The sequence below is a fragment of the Saccostrea echinata genome, unplaced genomic scaffold (genome assembly GCF_033153115.1).
Source record: "Saccostrea echinata isolate AGI-Se365-2 ecotype Australia unplaced genomic scaffold, CSIRO_AGI_Sech_v1 ptg000033l, whole genome shotgun sequence".
Lineage (NCBI taxonomy): Eukaryota > Metazoa > Mollusca > Bivalvia > Ostreida > Ostreidae > Saccostrea > Saccostrea echinata.
Window position 1 is genome coordinate 3344259 of NW_026889782.1, and position 21042 is coordinate 3365300.

Sequence of the window (21042 nt, forward strand, 5' to 3'; positions counted from 1 at the left end):
ATGAAAGGGTTAAATTGGACATATTTGGTAAGTTTTCCCGTATATAATTCAGTTTAAGGAAGTATTGTTCAGTAAAGTGTGAATTAAACAAGAACAAATAATGAGGTAAAACTCTACATTAAATTGTATTAACCAAACAATATAATATAAACATAAAACTTTATTTTATGTGCATGTTTAATAATAATTATACATTTTACATACTAAAGGTATAACATTTGTTTACGGAAGACTTCAATCTGAATGTATTAGTAAGTTTACAATTTTCCAAACTTTATTAAATTTGTTCTTTTAATTTTCTATTAAACTCGTATTAAATGCTAATTATTTTCTAACGTTTACGATCCCACAATATGTAATACTATGCAGTTAAACATTAAATAACCGCAGCATTTAAATTGCATTTAAGGTAAAAGTAAACCCGACTTTTCATGCAGTGCAATATTTTATTTCTTCTTTACTGTGGTATGTTAATGTGTCAATGGTAGGGGAACCCGGCGCAATCACAAAATCAATATTGAAAATGTGTAACACCATCGTTCAAACTCCCGGTGGACCAATAGTAAGAGCGAAAATAATTAAATTTATGTATAATTTTTTTTCAATTTAATTGTGACTTCATTTTGTGCAAGTTAGAATTTCGATCAGAAATACGGAGATCATAAAAAAATTAAGCGCGGTATAGAAATCTGATAACGACAAAATGGATGTTGACGTCAAGGCGGCTAAAAGCGTGTTTAGAAACTTTGCTGAACAAAATGTTAAGTTTCCATAGCGTTACTATATATTATGTATCCATAATGGTTTCTATATTATGACGTCACAATAGAAAAGTTTCATTTCAAAGACACATTGTAAAGATCAGAGATGGCATCAATGAAGAAAGTTGGGACGGATTAATTGATTGATTGTATGTTGTTTTACGTCCCATATACCGGTGAAAGGCTTCAAATTTAGACCTTTACTCGGCACTCAAGGCCAGTGGGCAGTGAGGGTTTATTATCGTGCCAACGCCTACCGTGACATAGGTCCTCGGTATTTAAGGTCTCATCCGAAACACCCGCAACTTTCACTTCAAAGTGTCGAGCGCATGGCGAAGGAATAGTTGCTACCTATTTTTATCGACTTAGGTCACTCGCAGCCATGATTCGATCACACGACCTTCCGATCAAGGAGCGAGCGCTCTACCGACTGAGCTACCGTGACGGCAATTCAAAGGGAAGATGTATTTAAAATTTACAAGAACTTTTACAACGTTAAAATTCCTTGGAAAAGTGTATTTTCAGAGGAAATTGAAAACTGGTTGACAGTGTGTGAGAAAGCGACGAATGGTTCAAAAACTTTTAATTACAGGAAAATTATCTTCGTTAGTTGCGGCATTGACCGGACCGGAAAGTAAATTTTCTATCGGAAGCAGGGAATGCACGACGGTTCTAAATCAATTTGTAATTTCTGTGTATGCTCCCGGTGGAAGAAAGAACAGTACATTTTACAGAGTGGTAGATTCAGTAATTGAAAAAGAGAAAGAAGCATGGTGTGAGTTTACAGCTAGAAACATACAACCGTCGGTTTGCAGAAACACCAGATAGACAACAATGGCTACCCAGTGATGAGGTCAACACTTCTTAACATCAGTAAATGTAAAGCAATCGAAAGGAGAGGGGAACGTTCACTTTTATGTAAAATGTGGGGTGGGAAGGGAGACATGGCGACCCTAGTATCAGGAAACAGAGGTTTCATGAAAACTTCCAAGTTATGTTGTTTATTTATTCAGTCACATCCTCGGCTTACCGAGTTATTTCATCTTGGTGGAGACAGTCTGCTTGACCGCTTTCTTTTTTGTCTCCAAACCCATATTTTACACATTGGCAGTAACAAAGCAATACATGCAACAATTGAAAGAATCAAATATGCGGGACTTTTTGGAAATAATGACAAAAAAATTACGAGGAACAAACAAAAGGGCAGCAGTATACTCGACCAGAAGTCGCCGAACAAGTATGTGACGAAATGACGGACTTGTATGCAGATTTCATTAGTAGAAAATACCGATCGGATGACGGTATTCAATTTTGAAGAAAAAATTTCAGTTAAATAATAATTTGCAGTATTTAATTTAATTAATTTTTCATTTAATTTTAATTAACAAGACAACATAATTAACAAACAAAAATATGAGTTAATGAATAATATATTTTCAAATTTAAAATGTAAAGATTTAAAATTTCGCAAAATAATTTAAAAAAAAAAATGAATAATGTATCTATAACCTGGAAAAACACGATTTTTAAAAATGTACTGTTTTAAATTTCTAAAAATTAATTGTGTGTGTGTGTGGTTTGTTTGTTTTTTCTTTTTCTTTTTTTTTCTTTTTTTTTTTTTTTTTTACACTTTTTATGCTAGAAGAGGATAAGGAAAATACTGAACCCTCAATGTCTCGGAACGATTCATCTGATGAATCTTCCACAATCACCAGTAAAGATACAACGCACATTTTGAGATTAGCAGTTGTTATACACATTCTCCAACTTGACATGGCTGGCGCTCTGGAGAATAGGATAACTCCAACATTACGATTTGTAAAAAAAAAAATTACATAGGTCCAGACACGTACACGTAGTATATTGGGGGTCAAAGGTATTTGTAGTCTTGTTTTACTTATCAAAGTTGTCGCCCGCGTAGCGAAGTGGTTAGAGCGTTCGCTCTAGAGTCCAGGGGTAAGCAGTTGACCCTTACGTCGCGGGTTCGAATCCCACTGTAGGACCTGGAAACCGGTCCTTCGGACGAGACCTAATAAACCGAGGTCCCGTGTCGAAGTAGGTGCTGGCACGAAAAAGATTCCTCACTGCTCAATGGCCCTCAGTGCCGAGTATAGGTCAAAATTTGCAGGTGTTGCAAATTTGCAGGTGTTTGCAAATTTGCACTGGAAAGTGGTGGCGTCTCCATATGAGTGAAAAATTCTCGAGAGAGACGTTAAACAATAAACAAACAACAAGAGGCCCAGGGGCCACATCGCTCACCTGAGCACTCTGGCTAGGAAACAGCAGAAATCAATTCAGTCTTGAAAAGTTTAAATATACAAGTGGTTCCGGGGGGGGGGGGGGGTCTATACTTCATAGGGATGCTTAAGAATTAATATGACAAATATGCCCCTGTATTCTCCTGGGGGTAATATTTTGAACAAATTTGAATCTATATTACCTAAGGATGCTTCCATATAAATATGATTGTCATCTCCCTCGGGAGATGACACATTAAGTTTGAATCACCGGAAGTAAAGTCCTACTGTAAGCTCCATTGATAAGCTGGTGGTCTGGCAAAGGAACTGACGATGACACGATTTCTAAATATAGAGATGTAAACAAAATTGACCAAAGTCTGTCTTATTATTATTAAACAAAATGGTCCATCTTAAAGTTAAAGTAAAACTACACCAGGGTTCATTAAGAGTAATAGAGGAAGGATCACTTGGGTGGTGGTGGGTCTTCATTAACGGCTTATATAATATATACATAAACATTGTATCTAGGCTTTTGCGTAAAACGACGGTCAGCGCGCGGGGATCAAAATACACAAAACATGGCATATTGAATGTATAAGCCAAGGCGTGGATCCAAGATTTACTGACGAAAGAAAACAGTGAAAACATTTCAAATGCATATATACAATGGCAAAAACTTTACTTTTATGTGCACTTTAGTCAATCGATATTTAATGCCGTATATATGAAAAATAAAACAGTACTTATTCAAAAAAAAATTTAATAATAATAAATAAATAAATTTCGAGGAAAAGAAATTTTACCTAAAAGCACAATTTAGGCAGAAACGTAAATGTCTCTGATTTATGTAACTCAGTGCTGCAGGCATTGGAATAAAGATCATAAAGAATCATTATGAGTATTTTCTCGGATGTGTGCACTATATTCTTTTTTATTTAAATTTAATTTACCCCTGTAGAAAAGTTTTAGGAAAAGATACAGTCTTCTTTACCCGGATCAGATTTTAAGAATTGATAAACAAAGCAACTGTTATCATTTTTCTTTATGCAATTCTAATTTGCGTTTTTTGTCAATGAGAAAAGGTAAAAAAAAAAATCACTCTTGAAATAAAGCCAAAATTATAAAAATATGTGTCTCATGGAACAGCCTAAAAAATCGATGTTGGTAGATTGGGGTTCTTTTCAGTGTGTAAATACTTAATTTTAAATGGTAACGTTTCAATTTTATTACCTTCCTATGTATGATTTTTTCCCCAGGAGCGTATACATGTACATGCACTTATATTATACATAATATAGCGTTAGAACATGAATCTGCATGGGCAGCAGAAGGGCATGATGCAGGAGTGTCTCAATTTTTCTCTTGATATTCCCAGTGGCTCAATGGCCAAGTCACATCAGAGGATACGATTAAGGAAAATAAGGAAAGTCTTGGGAATTAATTCAGGTTCAGATTAATTTAAGTTGGCGCTTTAAAACTTCTTTGCTGCCGTAGTAGGCGGCTAAGAACTAAAGTCAAAAGAAACGCTAAATTTTTATCCCTCTTCTTTCGGAATAATTGTTAAAGCTATATATGGCGTATCTGAGCTAAAAAATAAAAATACAAGATTGGGTGTAGTTAAACATGATATATGTTATTTACGTTGAAATTAAATTTTTCACCGATTTTGAACTTGAATAACCTCATGTTTCCATAGTTCGATTGATTAAAAAAAAACTAAACTGTGTCTATTAATTAAAATCTGAATCGGTAAATAAATCGATTATTGTTTTAAATTTCTAATATCTTTGAAACGTGATTGATTTAAATTGTGAAATTTACAGGAAAGTCCTATTTTTATATAAAGTAATAAAACAAATAAAAAGATCTTTTTAATTTAGGTAGTCTGAACTTATTAAAAAAAAATACGCAATGTATGACTTTAAATAATTCTTACGAATATTTATCATGGTTAGAATTTTTTTTACAGACATTATACAAAATATATTTAAACTGAATAAAGCATATTTACAACAAGTAAAATAATACAGGTACATAGCACCAGGAGGGCCGTCCCCTTCCACTTTTTTCCCCAAACATTGAAAAGGCGCACCCTTGACCCCTTTTCCACCTTTTGTTGCAGTATGGTACGTCAAATCATCCCACGAGAATGTATTGTAATATAAAATATGTTTGTCGGAAAAGTTGTAATCCCTCCTTCCAAGAAATGAAAATGTTGAGTTTGTATAGACCCTTTTTCCCCTTGTCAAAGATTGTTCAGATAAATCGTCGATTTTTTTCTGTCCTCCACCCCCCCTCCCATTTTTTTCAAAAGCGATACTACTGCCTGTAATAGCTGAGAAAATAATATAACATTCCACTGTTTATCCTGTGACATTAATGAAGCCAAAAAGATGACATTTCAGGCTTTCTGGAAAGCCAAACTTGTCAATAATGGCTTTGCTGTTCTTGAGAAGATTTTTAGTACAATTATTCCACTGTAATATAACTTCTGTCCTCCGCGAGGCTACGTGCATGTGTTGCCAATTATTCAGGCATTTTCAAAAGATGCTTGATATGTTTATAATATGTATTTACTGTGTATAAGGAACTAGCTTTAATTAACATGTTATTTCAGTCAGTGGAAGCATTCGAGACAGATATCTCCAAGTAAGAATAAGATCGGTTATGTCCTTCAGAGGCAGAGTCTTTAAGGCAGTATGCAAGGCAGAGAGCCGAGCCCCTGTGTGTCGGTCAGACATTTGCAGCAGCACCTTAAGGGATCTTCATCCTGGAATATCAGAAGTAAATTATGCAATGAATATCATTGAATTAAAGAACGCGAAGCATTAACTGATGTATATTAAAATTTTGATTTAAACTAGTAATTTCTACCCCATATTTTATAAGTTGCCCGCTCCGAATTGTACATGCCCATTTCATTGCCCATTGTCAAATGCTTTGACTTTAACCGATGAATTAAATTAAAATATTTCAATGGCTTTGTTTTTATATAGCAAAACAATAATTATCTGTTCATCACTTTTATATTGATTTTAAAAGCAGTGTTCTTGGTTTTTATTTCAACATTTTTTTCTCTCCAAGAAATCATTTAAACAAATAAACAAATATGATAATCTGTGATATCCCCATGTTATGTATGTATATGGGATGCATATGTTTTATGAATAAAAGTTCCAATAATTATATAAATTCATATTTTTAGTTGAACTAGAGCATCAAGAAAGATCTGGATTTGGAAAACTTAAAAACATTAAAGACAAGGCAGGGAACAAAAGACTTTTTTTTTTAAATCAAGATTCACCTAAAGTGCATTAAGAAGAAATTGGAGAACATCAATAGATGCTGCCCACTGCCGCTATTAGTCTTGGAAATTACAAATCAACAATTGGAGCAGACAAGACATTCTAATGCAGAGTCACCCACAATAGGAGATGATTGAGTTCCTGTGGTAATTGGGCAGAATGTGATTGATTGATTGATTGTATGTTGTTTTACGTCCCATTCGAGCATTTTTCACTCATAAAGAGACGTCACCATATACCAGTGAAGGGCTTCAAATTTTGACCTTTCCTCGACATTAAGGGCCATTGAGCAGTGAGGGATCTGCCGTGACACGGGGCCTCGGTTTTTAAGGTCTTATTCGAAGGACCAGCAACTTTCACTTTAAAGTGCCGAGCGCATGGCGAAGGAACAGTTGCTACCCATTTTTTTTTATCGACTTAGGTCAGTCGCGACCGAGATTCAAGGAGCGAGCGATGGGCAGAATGTGAAACAGTTTTTTATAAATATCTATACTCATAAATTAATAAATTTTGCAAAGCTCCGAAACGGGTGCACCAGAGTTCTTACTTACTCCTCTAAGAATACACTAGATACAAGATGATGTCCGTAAACTATATTCAGATTTCACTCGCATAGTATGTATCGTACATTCAATTAAACGTCAACTTTCATTTTCTATAAACAGCCATGAAATAGCAAAAACGTGGGAACGGTGGCGTTTCCGGTTGGCGGATCTAAGTTACTGGCAATTTTTAATGAAACTGACAACAAGCAATCGTTTATTTATTTCATAAAACGTCATCACTGAATTATTCAGTCAGAACTTGATTTAAATGATATAAAAGAAATAAGTTGTGATAACCGATTAAAAAGGGAAATGTGCAAATTATTTTTGTCATTCACCGATCTTAATATTGATAGAAGCTTCTAGAACATCATATAGCATCGAACCCGATGTTAAAAAGAAAAACGAGTCGATTATAGCTGCATGAACATAAAGAAAGCTTTTGTTCAAATAGTCATTGAAATAATGGTAAATCATTGATAACACTAAGTTGTGAATATATTTATATATCGAAAGACTATTATATATATGTATATAGTAAGTTTTTCTAATATTTTATCGGTAAAATTTGTAAGAGCATCGTGGCAACGAACCCGAAGTACAATTTATACTTCGTAATAAACTTGCTTACATGAAAAGAGAAAATTAATGAATAAGGTATTGTTCAAATACAACTAAAGCTGTAAAAGTTTATGCTTTGAATCAATACATTTCAGGGTTTTTTTTCTGAATATAGTCTTTTGTATCAAATACTCGGCCTATTTATAGGGCGTTAAAAGCTAATTTTTACACAGGTACATGGATAAAAAAAATAAAGTATATACTGAAACGTAGTAGAAACGTAATAGGACACCCCCATGAAATGGAATAACCTGACATCCCTTTGGAAATAGATTGTTCTAAGGGTATATAAGTCAGTGCAGTAGGCAGATGAGAGAGAATTGCTGTGAAGTCTGCTGAGTGCGGTTGAAAGACGAAAGGTATACGTAATAGCTGAAGAAGTAAGGCTAGGGTAGAATTTGAATTAGCTCACCAGCGGTAGTGGTATTTGGGGAATTAATTTGGGAGTCAGGAGGTAGTAGGTCTTATTAGATCGAGGCGCTTGATTCTATATATTAATAGGAACCCTTATACCAAGAGTACGCGGTGACGGGTTACCCAGTCACATTTAGTCCTTTAAAAAATACTGCAGCACCCGGTAAAACCTCTGATAGTTTAATAGGGTCCGCCAACAGCTTATCTCCTCCTCGCGCCGCTAGAGGCGCTGTTGTACTATGAGGTATTCGAGATAAACAACATGGCGTACGCTTCGTACACCGTACTGAAATTGAAAAAAGAATTGATGTTGCGCGGCGCTGTAACTACGGGAGGAAAAACAGATCTCATAGAAAGGTAAGAAAAACATTAATACTGTTAAAAATAAATGATTTTCAATGAAGTAATCGTAATATAATTAAAATAATTAGGGTTATCAGAGTTAAGTCACACGAGTGCTACATTGTCAGTGATTGTACTGACAATATGCCAACAACAACTGTTAAACAAATTTCATATTACTGTGTAGGTTGGAAGCATACAAGCGAAATTTTAACTTTAGCGGTCCCGTAATAGAGCTGCCAGTGGAAAGGAAGGTAGACTGGCCCACTACTGGGTATAAACAAATTACATCAGAGCATTATGACTTTATAATGCCACATATATCAGAAGCCCATATCGAAGGTACAGTAATATTGGGGACAATCGCTTAAGTATGTTAAAAAATTTGGTGTATGCCACATATGAAATTTAACAGTTTTGAGGATATCAAATAGAAATATGTCAATGTGCAGGTGTAAAACTCATATTTTCTTTTCGAATTCTTAGGATATTTTCAATACAGACAAGCAGTTGACAGGCAAATGATGGGCAATACAAAGGCGATTGTGAAAGGAAAATTGCTCTTGGAGTCGGAGAGAGTTAAAGCACTGAGTATTAACTGTCAACATGAGGACTTTTTTCTTACAGGATTTGTCCGAGCAGCAATGAAGAAAAAGGTAGTGTTTCAAAATAAATGAACAACAACTAAAAACAGATTTAAAAAAATCAATGCACATGTGTGTGTATTATGAATGTAGAGTGAATCAAGATTGTCTGAGTAATGAGTATTATGTTGTTGACTGTATTTAACAGGTGTCTTACAATTATCCTGTAAGAATTCACAGAAAAACGGGTGAAATTAAAAATTCAGATTGTGAATGCCCTGCTGGGAAGGGCCCTAATGGAACTTGTAAACATGTAGCAGCTGTTGTTTTGCTCTTGGTGAAATTTCGGGAAACACGCATTATAGCCATTCCTAGGGGATGTACAGATAATCTCCAGACTTTTCATAAGCCAAAGAAGTCTTTTCAAGTTGAGCTGCCTGTGTTTAAAAATGTTTCCTATTCATGTTTTTTTAAATTTGACAATTTAAATGTTGAATATTTGTTTTTGTTTATATACACAAGTTACAAAAGTTATAAACGACTTTTCAGCATATATTAAATTTTGATGATGATGATGCTCCATCTTCACTAGCTAAGGATTTCTGGTCTGCTACTCAACTTACACACCCTTGGCCTACAGTGTTATTAAAAGTTGGGTTTTTTTTTTCTCAAGTTGCAATTGGAGTTTCTTAATATTGTTTGACCAATCAGCAAATGCTTCTGTACATATGACGATATTTCAGTTTGGGGTATATCTTGACTCAAAAGTCTCAGGAATGAAAAAAATTGGGTAAACAATTATCCCTAACATGCCTAAGATAATGTGGCATTATATAAATGGCTATAGTGTCATCCATGCACATAATGTGATCAGGAATCTATATTGGAGATACAGACTTGCACCCTTAAGAACAAATAAACATTGCTCGATAGCTGCTTCTTAATTATTATTTTAAAAAAAAAAAGCTCTTTATTTTTATTGATGATGCTAGTTGTGGGTAAATGTATGTGGTAAGATTCGAAATCAGGTGACATAAACAATTCAAACTTTTGATAGCACAATTGGCTAAGGGTGGCTAGCTAAGATAATAATGCCCTGTAATATACAACAACTTTAATTCTGTGACCCGTGTCACAATTTTTTTAAAATATAAAAGTTGCGTGATCTACAGACAGGTATACAAAACTACAGCTTGAGAAGTTGTTTTAGGTAGTTCTTCTCATGCATGCAAAATTTAGTTTTTATGTTCAATCTTTGTTGAATATACACTAAAGATGAATACATCTGATCCACAAAGTCATGTACATGTATATTATAAGTAAACCATGAAATAAGAAAGCTTTAAATTAATGCAGATATTGATTACAAGTACTGATATCTATTCAATATATTACTTAATTAAAAGTGATGGAAATGTAATTTCTTTGTACAGGAATTCAATACTGAAATATATATTTGGCAAATTGTAATAGAAGTAAAATTAAATTACATGTAAACTAATGTGTTGTTGTTTTTTTTTTTTGGTTAATGTCCGACTTATTTTAAATCTTTGAATTTTACAGGCTCCCCCATAAAAGCAGAAGACATGCCTTGTCGGTACAACCCAGATCTTAGTGACCCAAGGCGTCAGAAATACAGAGGAATTGCTGGATACAACGATTATGTGAGCAACATTGTAACCAATTTCCGTGCTTTAACGTCGGCAGATTTATCTTTCAAGTACATGAAGCCCAAGGCATTTATCTACTTTGCAGTACTGGACCATGATTACTTGGACCTGCCATTCACTGAATATTGGATAGATGCAGCTCAGAATGTATGATATTAATGAAATATTTGGTTAATTGTAATCTTCTGTAAGAGTAATAAGTTATATGTCTTTTAGAAAAGAAAAAAAAACAAGACATGTTTGTAAAACATTGAATGCCTCCATATGGCAGCTGCTGGCAATGGTGAAAGTTGAAGATATTGATAATTTAAAGTGCTACTGAACTATTCTTTTAAGGTTACATTATGAATTCTTGAAATATAAGAACTGGTTTATAAATAATGAATTTTGATATACTTGAAGTGTTTCTTTGGTATGAACAAATTTTAATTTTTCGTATAGGTTTCAGATAGGGACATTGCCCGCATCGAACACAGAACTAGGAAACAGAATCTGTCGAAAGTTTGGCACCAAGAGAGAGAATGGCGTTTGACAGCTTCCAGTTTTGGGGATATTTCCAAAGCTACTGATCAACGTAACAGACTGAAGCTGTGTTCTAGCATCTTTAAACCTCTTAAACTGAAAACACCAGCTGTCTTACATGGCCAACAATATGAAGCTGTAGCAAGACAAACATTTCAAGAAAAAATGGGTTTCAAAGTAAAGACTTGTGGTCTTTTCATAGACTCGGAGAACAATTATTTGGTTGCTTTGCCCGATGGCATTATTGGAGAAAATGCTATTGTTGAAATTAAATGTCCATATAAGGGTAGAGATCGTAAGATTGCTGCAGACAAGTTTTTCCCATTCTTGCTAGAGGATGATGATGGTGTATTGCATTTAAAACAGAATCATAATTATTATATGCAGGTGCAAAGGCAGCTTAATGTGTGTAGAAAAGAGAAGTGTTTCTTTGTTGTGTACACATTTGTTGATATTTTTGTGGAAGAAATCAAAGTTGACAGAGATTATTGGTGTGGTTGCATGCTGCCAAAGTTAGAGTTGTTTTATGAAAAACACTACAGAAAATTTCTTGCTGAAAAATTGTAAATTGATGTCATAAATCTGCAGTTAAAGCTTTTTCTGTGAAGACTTGTGCATAAATTTTTCATTTCTATATGGATAATATGATGATATTTGCAGGTTTTCTTTTTAGAAAAGCCTTTTACATCTGTTAAGATCAGCACAATATTTTGATTGTTTATCAAAACTTAACATGGTCATTATAGTGCACTGTTTTAATGGATAACATTTTTTACTATTGAAACTATTGTTTTATATTGCAAAATGTAGATTTTCAGTAGTCAACCTGGAATTTAGAATAATCCAAGAGAAATGTTTATGAAGTTATTAATGGTTTGTAAAGAGGTGTATAGAGATAGTTATAAAGATGTATCCACTTGCTGCTTTAAGACAAAATTATGTAAGAAATAGCAGTTAATTGAGTACAATGTGAAAATGTTAGATTGAATAATGCAAGTGTAACTGAAATCGTTGTTTTTATTCTACAACATGTATTAAATAATATTCATTTGAATGGTAGTACGTTATTATGAATATTTGTCAACGATGCAAGGTCTAAAATTCAGTACTGAAAAACAAATAAAAATGATTCTAGAGCATAAAATGGCTTTGCCCTGTGGTAGCTCTTTCTTGAGAATTTTGAAAGTCTTGGCCAGTCCAATGATTCTTTCAACATGAATTCGCTTTGATGCGATTCTTCGGTCTTTAACAACATCTTGTGCCTCAAGTTGGCTTTTTCCTTTCAACATTGTTGGAGTGTTGACCTGAATGTTACGAGGGGCAAACAAATCCTGGACCATGATACCCCTGTCAGTCATTATACTGTCATGGTCTTGGAATTTGTCCTGGTCTCTAAGTAAGTCAGAACGTTCAATAATTTGTCTGTCACTTGTAGCATCACAGTATGCATCGGAAATATAACTGACAGTTCCACGTGGTGTACAACCAATCATCACCTTTAGTGTATTTTTATTCTTGTAATTTGAAAATGTAGCACCCTGGGCATTTACATTCTGGGGCTTATTTATTGGTACCTCAGTGGCATCAATTATCACTCTAGTTTTGTGGAAATTTGCAAAGAAGTCATCAGGCATATATTCATCAATTACAGATCTTGAGGGCCAAATGTTAATCTCTTTAAGTTGGAAGTACATAAAATTGATCCATGTAACAATAATATTTGAAACAGTACTTTCACTGACTTGAAACAAATAACTCAACCCAATGTCTTCTTTAGCTTGTCTCAGTTTTATCATAACTAAAAAGAACTGGTCTTGAGGGGAAAGTAAGTTGCTTTTTAGATTCAAATCATGTGCTGCAGGACCAAGTACTTGAAAAAACATCATGAAATGGTCATAATTTTCAAAACCAGTGTAATATTTCACCATTTTATCATTAAGTTGCAATTTTTCAATGGAAAACCTGCTTTTTCCAATATCACATTGGACTGACTGATCATGCAGCTTGTTTTCATCACTTTCATAACATTCACAATCAACATTAACTTCTTGTACAGACTCCACCACCACTTCATTCACAACACATTCACTATTAGACACATTTTCACTATGATCTCTATCTCACTTGACTCTTTTACTGTATCTTTGTTCTCTTGTGCTAGATGACTCACTCTTACATGCAAAGGCAAAGACAGAAGGAACAGCCTCTGGTTTTAGTCTCTTTTTCTCCCCTTAAAATAAAACAAACTCTATTGTAGCCTACTTTCACTTTCATGTGTTTTCTCTTTATTTCGAAAAATAAGGAAACATTTGAGTGTGATTATATTTAAATACACGCTAATTACATAATTGATAAATCGAGTATGATGAATCGCCAGAGTATGAAAACAGTAGGCTAACGTTAGCCGTGTTAACTGAGCATCGCATGTATACAGTAGTTTTATTTCACGTTACGATGATTTTGAGCTAAGAACCAATTATTTAAAAACGTAGTTAATTAGATCAACAACTAGTTTACCATAACGAACTAACCAAGTAGTGTTGATTGAATGTAATCATCGGGTGTGAAGTGATCTCCACACACCCGGTCGTGAGCAGCCGGCTCCCATAACTTTCTTGATTTTACATCCAATCTTCGAATCGCGACTCGCCATTTCAATTTTAGATCGGGGTTCGAAGGGAACAAATGTCCACCTTTCTTATTTTTACACGTAGGTACACAACAATACACTGGCATATCGACGATTTATCCTTTACGCGGTTTCTAACTATTACAGTATAAAGTAGACAAATATGGCGACGTATCTATACCTCATAGTACACGAGCGCCACCTGGAGGAGATAACTCTTCTTGGCGGACCTTATTGTCTTCTAATTATATATATACAGAATCATTATACTCAGGAAGAGTTAAGGAAAATTATTATCGCCTAATCATTTTACTCAGACAGAGTACGAGGAAAATCAGATCCCTTAAAAAGAACTCTGGTTAAGATATGTTCAGATAAACACGTTACATTTTGGTGGCAGCTGGTTAAGGGATAAAAATGCTGATTTAATTTGATTCTGTAGGGAAATTAATATTGTAGTATTGTTGTGCATTTATTTTTACCAAGTTTAGAGACTGTGTATATTTTACCGGGTATATAGCTAGGCTTGCTATAGTCTTGGTATTGTGTTTTACTTGGTAAAGTTTACCAAGTACATAAACCTGGTGCAATTATAGAATAGAGAAAACCAGGAAACATATTATATCAAAATGTCTGATAGAGAGGAAGAATTGTTAGCTGACCTCAGTGCTATTGATACCAGAAGGGAAAAGCTCAGAGAAGAAATAGAAAAATTACGTTCTACACCTCAGAATACCAAGTCTTCAGTGGTACCAGATTCCGGAGTAGATGTTAGGTACAAAAACCCAGACAACAGTTTAGATGAATTAAATTACAGAACACCAAGTAACACAGGACATGCATTTGGACATGAGATATCCAGAGCCTGGTTATACACTGTATGAAGATAAACAGATCGTAGATCGAACTTTACAGAGGGATACAGAAAATAAGCTGCCACGATTTGGTACAATAATACTAATAAGGAGTATTCATACGGCAAAACAGTAATGAGACCTGCAACGTATGATGGATCTGGGTCTTGGATAGATTATAAGGCCCATTTTGAAGCATGTAGCGATATCAACTCCTGGAACTTACAACAGATAAGTTTGTACCTTGCAGCCTCTTTAAGAGGACAGGCTCAAACTGTCCTTGGCAATATGCGACCAGGTGCAGATAAAACCTATATGGAGACGTGTGACGCATTAGAGTCAAGATTCGCACCTGCAAATCAAACTGAACTCTATCAAGCTATGCTTAGAGAAAAACGTCAAAAACCAAGTGAATCTTTGCCAGAACTTGGTGAAAGCATTCGACGATTGGAACATCTCGCCTATCCAACGGCTCCCAGAGAAGTTACTGAGATGATAGCCAAAGATCAGTTTGTAGACGCATTGGCTGATTTTGACATGCGCCTTCGCATTCAGCAATCACGACCAAAGTCATTAAATGATGCTGTACGCTTCGCCGATGAAATAGAGGCCTTCTGTAGAGCAGAACTCCAGAGAAGAGGAGATGGTGGATATGTCAGGAACACAAGCAAAAACCAAGTGACACCTGATGCTCAACAAGACTCGAGTGTCAGGGAAGAACTAAGACAATTGAGAGATGAAATACAGGCTTCTCTTAAAGATTTAGAAAAGAAAATTTCTCATGTCTCGACAAAAGAAACGTCAACCACTTCAAGTTATTTAAGCAAGCAAGGCAAATTTCCTTTCAAATGCCACTATTGCGGAAGAAAAGGCCATATGATCAAAGACTGTTTTGTGAAAAACAATCAGAATGAAACTAAGATGCGAAAATCAGAGTTGAAGAATTCAACCAGTCTAAAAGAAAATACAGATTCCCAGAAGAAAAATGGTTCGATAGTTTCTAGCACATCACTGAAAGTTGACCAAGACATCCAGGAATCTGGGTTGTTTGTAAAGGCAATGGTAAATGACACTCGGTGTAATTTACTATTTGATACTGGGGCCACTCTGACTATTCTATCAGACAAACTGCATGCTAATATAGACAAAACCGGGAAAATTGGACTTTCACCAGTTACACAGAGAATTGTGGGTCCTGATGGTGCACCTCTTACTGTACAAGGGAAAGGATTATTCTACATTAGACTTGGTTCTCAAGAATTTACGACTCAGGCAGTAATAGCAAACATCGAAGCAGATGGCATTGTAGGATTAGATTTCTTACAAACAAACCAATGTCTTGTCGATGTATGTAAGTCCAAGATGCATGTTCATGGGGTAGAACATGAATTAGAACTGCAAGGAAATATCGGTTGCTTTCGCGTGAGTCTGTGTGAAACCATAACCATTCCTCCTAGAAGCGAAATGGTATGTCCGGGTCAAATGTTGGACCTACCAAAACTACCACAGATACCACTGTTGATTGAACCCTATACTAAATTTCAGGATAGTGGAAGAGCCTTGGTAGCTAGATCCCTCGTTAATTCAGCTGAGAAAGTGGCCGTTAGACTGATGAACATATCTAGTCAGTCCCAGACAATCTTCAAGAACACAGTGATAGACTTGACATCCCCGGTAAGAGAAATAATTATGCCTGAAAAGGAAGGTATTGTTAATAATGTTATGCCTGGGGAAAACAAAGAGAGCCTTCTTGAGCATTTGAACGATTTATTTGATAGAACAAAAACTGGTCTATCAGAGGAACAGTCGACAAAAGTGAAAAGTGTTCTGACCAACTTCAGTCAATTTTTTTCGAAGAGCAAAGATGACTTTGGAAGAACATCATTGATAAAGCACCGTATCAATACAGATGGAGAAAAACCAACCAAGCAACCTCCCAGAAGGTTACCGCATCATGCTGCGGAGTTCGTTGATCAAGAAGTGAAAAACATGATTGATAAAGGCATCGTAGAACCCTCATCTAGTCCATGGGCTGCTGGGGTTGTACTTGTTGAGAAAAAGGACGGCACAAAAAGGTTCTATGTTGATTTTCGGTCCTTAAACAGTAAAACGGTAAAGGACATCTACCCTTTACCGCGCACTGATGATTCCCTAGATCGACTTGAAGGAGCTTCTTGGTTTTGCACGTTAGATCTTCACTCGGGCTACTGGCAAGTCGAAATGAACGAGCCTGATAAACCAAAGAACGCATTTGTGACCAGAAATGGTCTTTTCCAGTTTACTGTAATGCCGTTTGGACTATGTAATAGTCCAGCAACGTTTGAAAGGCTCATGGAAGTAGTTTTGGCTGGACTAAACTTCAATATATGTTTGGTATATATTGATGATATTATTATCTTTGGTAAAACATTTGATGAAACGCTTCAAAAGTTAGAACTAGTAGAACAATTTTTCTGTAGGTATGGTGTACCTGAAATTATACACAGTGACCAAGGCAGGCAGTATGAGAGTCGGCTTTTCAAAGATATGTGTGATCTACTTGGTATCAGAAAGACTCGAACAACAGCTTTCCATCCAAAGTCAGACAGCATGGTGGAAAGGTTTAACAAAACCTTAGCCACTATGTTGAGAGCATATGTCTCTGACTACCAGCAAGATTGGGACAAGAAATTACCATATGTTTTTATGGCCTACCGATCCTCTCTGCATGAAAGCACGGGTTATACTCCGAATATTTTAATGATGGGAAGAGAGACAGCTACCCCAATTGATATCATGTATGAACTTCCAAACAGATTAAAGCCTACCAATGTACATGATTGGGTGTGGGAATTACGAAAAACCATGGAAGAAGCTCATGCAAAATCACAGAGCAATCTATTCTACGCCAAAAGAGATACCACGATCAGAATGTGGTGAAAAAGAATTTTGAAGATGATAAAGTGTTAGTATATTTCCCACAGAGAGGGATAGGGAAATCGGCTAAACTTATGAGTTTCTGGTATGGTCCGTACATCATTGTAAAACCACATTCTGATGTTACTTTCAAAATAAGAAAAGAAAAAGAAACAAAAACTATTATTGTACATGTTGATAGGTTGAGACCCTATGGGACTCAGGTCCTTAGAGAAGAAAATGAGAATATAGTTTCAAAGGATCATGATCAGGGTACTGATGTTGAAATTGACGGCGATGAATCTCAGATGGAATTGTTAGGAAACTCAGAATTGAATGAAATAGAATTAGCTTACTCAGGTCACAGACAAAGAAGAAGGCCTGCTTGGCATTCTGAATATGAATTTAATTACAAAGTTTGATGTGATTGTATTTATTTCAGATCGTATGACAGAATGCCGTTGACCAAAGTTACACCAAGAAAACCCGGATTTTTGTGCTCCATTTGCCTTATTCGCTTACCAACCAAAGACGAGTGGAGTAAACATCTATTGAATTGTGGTATGGAAGATATCAACAAATGAAAATTTGAATGTGATCACTGCGATCAAGCTTTTAGCAAGAAGATAGTGTTAGTGCGACATTTGAAAATATTACACCCAAGTCAAGAAACGACTGACAAGAATGAAACCTCATTGGAACAATCATGTGAAAAGTCTCCATCAAGACGGGCTGATGATGAGGAAGATTGGCAGGAGGATCCTGGTGAACTTTTGTTTGAAGAAGTGGACATAGAAGCCGGAAGAACGTATCGAAAGAAGACGTCTCCAGTTTTACCAGGGATTAAGCGAAGAAATACTAGTGTCTCAGAAACCGTGACCAAAGACTTGCCTACAACTGAAGAGGTAGTGGAACCTAGCGACAGAGTTTCCAATGTCCAAAAGGCGCCTTTGGCCAACACTGTTTTTGCTGTAAGAAGAAAGTCGATGCTGAAACGCAAACTGATGCAGCAGCTAAGGCAGGAAAGAGTCATCAGAAAATAATCAGGGTAACAAGAAAATTTCAGAAGGATGGTGAGATAGTAGAGCGTTTGGGGGAGGACATCTGGAATGATTAACTGGTCGATTTTTGCACTTTTCACAATGACATAGAGATGTTTGTTTGGTCTGGTCTGGACTCGCATGTTCATTATGCAGGTTGTAACAGATAGTTACTTTATATATAGCTTGTAAATAAATAAATAATTAAAACAAAATTATATATATATATATGATTCTTATTGATTGATGTGCGGGACGCACGATATCAGAGGCGTGGGTAGTGGAACGTAGTAGAAACGTAATAGAACACCCCCATGAAATGGAATAACCTGACACCCCTTTGGAAATAGATTGTTCTATGGGTATATAAGTCAGGTTGTAACAGATAGTTACTTTATATATAGCTTGTAAATAAATAAATAATTAAAACAAAATTATATATATATATATGATTCTTATTGATTGATGTGCGGGACGCACGATATCAGAGGCGTGGGTAGTTGAACGTAGTAGAAACGTAATAGAACACCCCCATGAAATGGAATAACCTGACACCCCTTTGGAAATAGATTGTTCTAAGGGTATATAAGTCAGAGCAGTAGGCAGATGAGAGAGAATTGCTGTGAAGTCTGCTGAGTGCGGTTGAAAGACGAAAGGTATACGTAATAGCTGAAGAAGTAAGGCTAGGGTAGAATTTGAATTAGCTCACCAGCGGTAGTGGTATTTGGGGAATTAATTTGGGAGTCAGGAGGTAGTAGGTCTTGCTAGATCGAGGCGCTTGATTCTATATATTAATAGGAACCCTTATACCAAGAATACGCGGTGACGGATTACTCTGTCACATTTAGTCCTTTAAAAAATACTGCAGCACCCGGTAAAACCTCTGATAGTTTAATTGTCTTCTAATTATATATATACAGAATCATTATACTCAGGAAGAGTTAAGGAAAATTATTATCGCCTACTCATTTTACTCCGACAGAGTACGAGGAAAATCAGATCCCTTTAAAAGAACGTTAAGATATGTTCAGATAAACACGTTACAATACATGTCAATAAGGTACATACATATTTATAAACCAAGACCCAAGTACCTGTGAATTTCCCCCCCCCCCCCCAAATCGTTTAACAGTAAAATGTGCATATTCGCTGCTTTATCCTTGACGGAATGAAATAAGAGCTTCTGAAGTACAATATGCATAACAAAGTACAACAGGTTTCACAATAAACGTCAATTAACGAAGTTGTTATTTTTCTAATTTTTACAAAAGAGGGGGGGGGGGGGCGTACATCTACTTCATCTCGATATTGAACAAAGTATTTCTTCCTGCTATAAGCCTGTACGCTGTCAGTAGAAACTATGTATATTTTCTGTCGGTAGTTGTATGAATTCAATTTCCCGCGCTTGCGCGGGATTTCATCTAGCTATGTATAATAAAGGGGGCCATATTAACCTGTAGACCTGTCGACTATCGACCTGGAGACTTGTTGACCTTTCAGTACTAAATTATGTATTGATGTCAGTCTGTGTTTTTTATAGATTCATATATGCATATTTGTGAATGAAATAAAATATAATTATATGCATATAATAAATATTATACATATTTAAGAGTTCTTTCATTTCAAATTAATATCTATTTAAGAGAACTATTCACTCCTATTTCAATATGAGTGATTCCGCAGAACTACATATCCGTGTACTATACTTGACCAAAAGTGGCTGACCAGCATCTTGAAATTGTTCTTAAAAAATCCGCAAAGAATTTTGCTTCTCAAACAATAATTGGTCCTTTTCAGCACCCGACTTTCATAACACTCCAGATTTCACCGTTAAGTCAAGTACCCCAAAAAGATGGGGATTTCAAACTTATCCATCACATATGACTGCCGTCATGAGAAAAGGGCCCTTAAGGTCAAAATTTCACAAAATGACTTTTTGGTAAATTTTGATAGCCCGACTCTTTCTGAATGCAAAAATACATTGCCTTTAAAAATATCTTATTTTTTCACTATTTTATGATAATTTTAGTAAGGCGCATCAAAACAACGTTGACGTTATTCCATGAAGACGTAATGACGTCGCGAGCGTAAAATTCGGTTTTAAATTATTCAAATAAACTTAATAATACGTATAAACTCTAGCCGATATTTGATTTCTTCTTCCAAGTTACTAGTTTGTCAATATAAACCCTGAAGTTGCCTTTGTTCTAACATGTTTACAATTCTAGAGGCAGACCCAGTTACATGGATTTGGAAAAAGGAGGGGGGGGGGGGGGCTAGACAAGCTTAGAAACGGATTATGTTCATTCGAAAATAAAATGCATGTACCGTACAATTCCATACTAGGCATTCTATTCTACCTCAGTTAAAGAATATATACATGTAAAACACTTGTACATTAAAATATAAAAAAAAATCTACACAGTTCTGGAGTATGGGAAGATCCAACCCAAACAAAACCTCGCGTATTCTCTGTATCAGAGAAGAATTCTAATGGACAAAATATCACGCCATAATATGTAAAATTGTTTCCAAAAAGGTTTATCCGTAGTACGTGAAAATCATATATTAAAATATTTGTTTTCTATTTAAAATTCCAAGCGCATTTTCTTTTTTA

The 21042-nt window shown here is 35.4% G+C and overlaps 1 protein-coding gene and 1 long non-coding RNA gene across 2 annotated transcripts; both read left to right on the forward strand.

The window, feature by feature from the left end:
• Nucleotides 1–8540: 8540 nt before the first annotated feature.
• Nucleotides 8541–10478, forward strand: LOC133198573 (uncharacterized). Its single transcript, XR_009722501.1, has 3 exons — nucleotides 8541–8570; nucleotides 8715–8884; nucleotides 10376–10478. It is a non-coding gene; the product is annotated as an uncharacterized LOC133198573 (long non-coding RNA).
• A 58-nt stretch (nucleotides 10479–10536) lies between these two features.
• LOC133199296 (uncharacterized) lies at nucleotides 10537–11633 on the forward strand. The gene is made up of 2 exons (XM_061335122.1): nucleotides 10537–10629; nucleotides 10924–11633. The coding sequence occupies exons 1-2, from the start codon at nucleotides 10537–10539 to the stop codon at nucleotides 11569–11571; spliced, it is 741 nt and encodes a 246-aa protein (XP_061191106.1). The 3' UTR covers nucleotides 11572–11633.
• The last annotated feature ends 9409 nt before the right edge of the window (nucleotides 11634–21042 follow it).